The 5,396-nt window shown below is 47.3% G+C and overlaps 1 protein-coding gene across 1 annotated transcript in view; it reads right to left on the bottom strand.

Moving 5' to 3' along the window:
* Positions 1 to 242: 242 nt before the first annotated feature.
* man2a1 (mannosidase, alpha, class 2A, member 1) overlaps positions 243 to 5,396 on the bottom strand; it is an 18,619-nt gene continuing 13,465 nt past the window's right edge. Inside the window, exons 12-21 of the mRNA XM_008301421.1 lie at positions 4,861 to 5,051; positions 4,583 to 4,780; positions 3,154 to 3,268; positions 2,811 to 2,878; positions 2,567 to 2,735; positions 2,256 to 2,486; positions 1,611 to 1,739; positions 1,422 to 1,536; positions 833 to 966; positions 243 to 690 (exon numbers count right to left, since the gene is read on the bottom strand). Coding sequence (XP_008299643.1) covers positions 505 to 690; positions 833 to 966; positions 1,422 to 1,536; positions 1,611 to 1,739; positions 2,256 to 2,486; positions 2,567 to 2,735; positions 2,811 to 2,878; positions 3,154 to 3,268; positions 4,583 to 4,780; positions 4,861 to 5,051 — 1,536 coding nt within the window. The 3' untranslated portion in view covers positions 243 to 504. The remainder of the gene's footprint in view (positions 691 to 832; positions 967 to 1,421; positions 1,537 to 1,610; positions 1,740 to 2,255; positions 2,487 to 2,566; positions 2,736 to 2,810; positions 2,879 to 3,153; positions 3,269 to 4,582; positions 4,781 to 4,860; positions 5,052 to 5,396) is intronic.

A 5,396-nucleotide genomic window follows, 5' to 3' on the forward strand; every position in this document is an offset into this window, starting at 1 on the left:
TGACACTTCCGGGTTGGCTTCATTTTTCAGGGCCGGTTGCTACGTCCATCTTTTATACAGTCTATGATTAAAACGCTGCCTCCCCAAGCCCCGCCCCTCACCTGAGCCCCGCCCGCACGGTCTTCCAGCAGCAGGTGGTAAAGACTCGCTGTCAGCTTGTTGTCAGTGACGCCTTGACCAAGGCCTCGGTTATCATCCTGCTGCAGCCGCCGGTCCAGCACCACCTCCAGCTCACCTGCACAGGTAACAAAGGTGACACGAATACTAATAATGGCAACGCATACGTTTTATACAGCGCTTTTTCATAACCTCACAGATGCTTCATAACACAGGAACAGAAGAGAAGAAGATGAGCTCTGGGAGTTTTCTGTCAGCAGCTGCTTCAAAGAGAACCGGTGACGCTTTGATCAAGACCCATATGGTCCTGATCACCAACGGACAGAACATCTGTCAACAGGCAGCGTGTAGAACGAAAAATACTAAAAATACTTATTAACATACAAATCAGCTGCAGTCAGAGCGCCGAGGCAGGTGATCTGCTGACTCACCTGGTCGGAGCGACGCCACCGCCTGGCTCTGAGCTGCCAGCAGCGACACGCGACTCGCCGAGTCCTGCAGAAACGCCGCCGAGCTCATCGGGTAAAAGTTTGCCTGCAGAGGGAGCTTCGCCAGAGTCCGACGCTGCTGCATCTGCACCAATAGCCAATCAATAGCTAATCAATTACCAGTCACTAATCAGCCAATAGAAAATCAATAACCAGATGGTTCATGGTGTCTGGAATCAACACATGACACCACAGTAATAGAAGGATCCGACTGGTCGGTTCCGGACCTGGAAACCGTTGAGGTCGGAGTAGAAACGGTTGCCGTTGGCAACGTCACTGACAAGTCGCATGACAAGCTCGCGGTTGACCTCTGACCTGATGTCCACCATGTTGGAAATCTCCAGCGACCTCCCAGCATGCCCTGGGGCAGAGACAGCAGGTGATTTATCACAACATCTTATGTAAAGACAGACAAATAAAATAACTAAACATGAATGCTGGTAAGAAACAGATTTTAAATCCTACGTTAGCTTTGTTATTTATAATAAAATGCATGAAGACACATTCATAAGTTATGGTGAACTGTAGATGAAATATGAATATATGAAATGATGCACACCACGATGACGACAACATGATGTTCAGCTGTTATGACACAAAGTCATTGTTTATAGGCAGGGTTTGGAACCACCAACAAACAGCTAACAGCTACTTATGCTAACAGTGTTGCTCTGAGTGGCTGCAGGCAGTATGCTAACAGCTAACAGTCCTAACAGCCACCAGTGCTAACAGCTACTTGTGCTAACAGCCACCAGTGCTAACAGCTAACAGTGCTCGAGGGCTGACAGGGACACACGTAGTGTGAACAATGGTTACCGTCCAGGTGAAAGAGGCGAACTGTGTGTGTGAAATGGCGGAAACATGAGGTGATGTCAGAGAAGATCGGACCTCTGGAGACCCGAACCAGCGGAGGCTCTGACGACGAATAGGGCTGCAGGACGACAGAGCCACACTGAGTCAGAGGACAGAGAGAGAGACAGAGTGGTGGTGAGGTCCTGGTCTCACCTGAGGCCCCTCCTCTCCAGGTAGGAACAGGTACGCTCCGCTCTTTTCCTGGTTGGCTCCGGTTCTGGTTCCGTACCACAGAAACTGGACCTGCAGCTGACGGAGCAGACCAGACTGCAGACGGAGCTTCTGGATCCAAACAGAAATAGTCTCCGATCAGAAACTTTATTTGGACAAATGTATGAATGTCTCCTAGAAACAACATGAACCAACAATAACGTGATCAGTAACTGGATCAGTATTGACTGTTCGACACTGCAGAGGTTTATTCTGAAGCATCAACTGTTCATGACTGATTACTAAACAGTAAAACAACTCTTTGTCTCATTAGTCTATGTACCAGTGGTTCTGATCAATTCGTTACCAGCTATTAAGCTATTCTAATCATCCATTCATCAGTTTGAGTCATTTTTAAATGAAATCCAGTCTGAATGTTTTCTGGTTTCTTTCCTCTGTGACAGTAAACTAAACATTTCTGGACTAAACCAGACGCTGGAGGAACTCTGATCCACGTTTTTACCCTTTTAGACCAAACAGCTGAAGGACTGATGCAGAAAACAACAGTTTTGATTCATGAAAATGATGTAACCGATGAATATATTTGGTATGCTGTGTTTTTGACACTTTTATTTTGAAGGGTCAGACCTGCAGCAGGCCCGTCTCCCAGGAGCTCCACAGCTGGATGTGTTTGTTGCTAAGCAACAGGGGGGCGTTGGCCTCAGGGGGGTGGGACACCTGAAAATGCTCATTGTGGATGGTTGGTGGGTCGCCACGACGATGGATGGTGTAGCGTGCCCGAGGGGTGGAGCCAGCCGCCGCTTTGGTCACATGATAGACGACGAGTGACAGCGGAGGAAGTTCATCTGCGAAGGAGAGCTGCAGCGAGAGAACACACAGAGTATCAATGAACCAGTCACTGATCTGATCAATAAACCCTTCAATGATCTGGTCGTCACCTGAAACGCCTCTGTGGAAACTTGGCTTGGCTCCGCCCACACCGCAGAGATCTGAGCAGCCATTGGTCGGCCTGTTTCTGCATCGACGACACGAGCATCTGGAGAGTCGACGGTGACGCTGATGACGGAGGTACGGAGCTGCTCGGTCGGGTTAAAGACGATCAATGACCTACATCACAATCAGTAATCACTACACCTGACTGTTATTGTTGTCATTAAAGATTTAAAAGCCCCGCCCCTTTACCTGGGCTCGGCACTGAGCGTAAGCGTCGTCTTCTGCGGCAGAGCGTCCTGTGCCCAGATCACATCGTCCTAAAAACAACGTCACATTAAACTCACAACTGTGATCCTGCACTTACAGCCGGGACGGAACCACACCTGTTCAGCCTTCACCAGGTGAAGCCTCTGGTCATTCTGACCAGTCAAACCACAGAGCCCAGTTTAAATGGTCAGAAATAGTGAAAATGATGTAATTTGTCCTGAAGGATGCTGATGTTTGTGATCAGGAAGTTCAAGCTTCTACACATTCAGCTATAAACTAGACACACAGACAGCTGATAGGACAGACGAGCTGGGTCACAAGTCACCATTTGCAGGAAGGGTTTTGATTGGTCATGGTGGTACTGGCTCTTGTCCAGTAGGAGCAGCCAGTGGGCGGAGCTCTGCAGCACCTGGCGCAGGTTCAGGATGGAGTGAAACAACCTGTAAAACATGGATTTGTCCTGTTAGTCTTTTATCTCCAGCAGATTCTTTATTTTAAAGTTATTGTTTTGGCCTTTATTGATAGAGCAGTGAGAGAGAGAGACGGGAAAGTGAAGGAGAAGAACGAGGGGAGGACGTGTGGGACAGGGCCATGAGCGGGACTCGAACCCACGACCTCCACATGGGGACTGGAGCCCTGCACATGGGACGCCAGCTCCACCAGGTGAGCTGCAGCAGCGCCCTCCAGCAGATTCTTTACAGCAAATCAGAAATAGGTTTGAACAGAAGTGTTGTTCTGTTGTTAAAACACTGAGGACTGCATCTCTTTGATCACTGAACAAAGCAAACACACCACTGACCATCTACACAGTGAGGACACGCTTGTTAAAATGGAAGGATGGGAAGTGACGTTAGCCACTAAATCTAAATGACAGGGTATGGTTGGAGGCTAATGCTAAACGCTAACTGCTCACACTAAGCACGGTGGTACCTTACCGTTGCCAGCAGCGACACCATCCTTCAACAGAGAGCATGGAGGAGAAAATGAGACAGAAACAGGCTCAACAGGCTAACGAGTTCATGTGCTACGATGCTAAAACTGATGTGTGACACTGACTTGAGGAACACAGACAAGCAACAGGATAAAAATACCAACAAAATGAAATCAGGCAAGAGTCAGATTAAAACAGACGGCGTCAGTAAAAATATGTGCAAATTACTCAAACCTTTTAGCCTTTTCTGCGCTAACATGCTGACATTTATCTTATCTTAACATCTTATGTTGACAACAGGCAGGATTTCTATTAAACTAGATTAATCTCTGTTCACTGTGCACATGCTAACGGTACGTATGCTAACAGACTAATTCCCATGTCTATCTGGGGAAATCAGTTCAGAACATTTGGGCCACTTCCTACATTTAAGGACAGTCTAACGCTAGCAGTTTTAAAGGTTTTCTTAAAACTCCAGACTAAAGGTAAAAGCTAACTCACCCTTTGCTAGCACACTGGCGCAGCAGGTTTATTTTGTCAACAAATTATTTTCACTTTGACTTTCACTAACATGCTAACGTGAAGTTTTCACAGTACTTGTTTTTTCTGCACATGCTAACATGCTAACATCATGCTTTTGCCGAACAGTATTTTTTTTTAGCCCTATATTAACTTGCTAACATACAAACATGCAGTTTTTACCAAACAGTACTTGTTTTTTTCTGTTACGTGCTAACATGCTAACAGACTAATCGACTCAACATTATTATGTCTTAGCATTTGAACATGCCATCAGGCTAATGTGCTAGCAGGAAGAAGCCACCTGGTGCCATAGTCGACCACCACTGGATCTCGGCCAGTGCCGGTGATGGCATCGTGGTGCTGAAACAGCGCCAGGTTCCGCCTCCCCACCGTCAGGCGCTGAAAGTGTTCACGAGCCGGAAAATCTGCAGCTAGACGACCATCGACACTGAAACGACGCATTTCAGCCAAAGTCAGGCTGAAGAGGATTTCTGTCGCTCTGCCAGAGACAAACACAAACTCAGATGAAACACTTCACCCTGATTGGACGGACATCACCGTTGTCACACACGGTGCTACCTGAGTGTCGCCTGCAGCGTCCGGTCCAGGCGTTTGTAAAACGGGCGTGACGTGAAGAATCCGCTCCAGTAGTGGTCGTCCCGGTCGGCGTACGTAAAGAAGTCTCCACGAAGAGTTGGTAGCGACGTTCCAGCGGTACTAAGACGGCGATGTAGAGCGTCAAAGTAATCGGCCAGAGTCCCGAAACTAGCCTGAAAACAAACAGCAGAAGAAGTGGTTTCAGAAGCAGCAGCAGTTTCTTGTTTAATTTTTCCTAATTTTTCACAGCAATCTAAAGTCCTCTATGGAACCAGAACCACATGAAGAAGGACCGAGAACTCAGAGATGTCTGCTGTCAGCAGGACTCAGAACGATAAAGAAATTATGAAAATGTAAAAGCCAGGAACCAACATGTCCAACATGTTTCCAGATGTTAAACCCTGGAGCTCATGTCGTCTCCTCGTCCTACAGATGTTGAACTATCTCCATGTTCCAGATGTCTCCTCTCTGCTCATCAGATGTAGAAAGATGTTCCTCCATCAGTAGAAAGATGTTCC

The sequence above is a fragment of the Stegastes partitus genome, unplaced genomic scaffold (genome assembly GCF_000690725.1).
Source record: "Stegastes partitus isolate 25-593 unplaced genomic scaffold, Stegastes_partitus-1.0.2 Scaffold1670, whole genome shotgun sequence".
Classification (NCBI taxonomy): Eukaryota; Metazoa; Chordata; class Actinopteri; family Pomacentridae; genus Stegastes; species Stegastes partitus.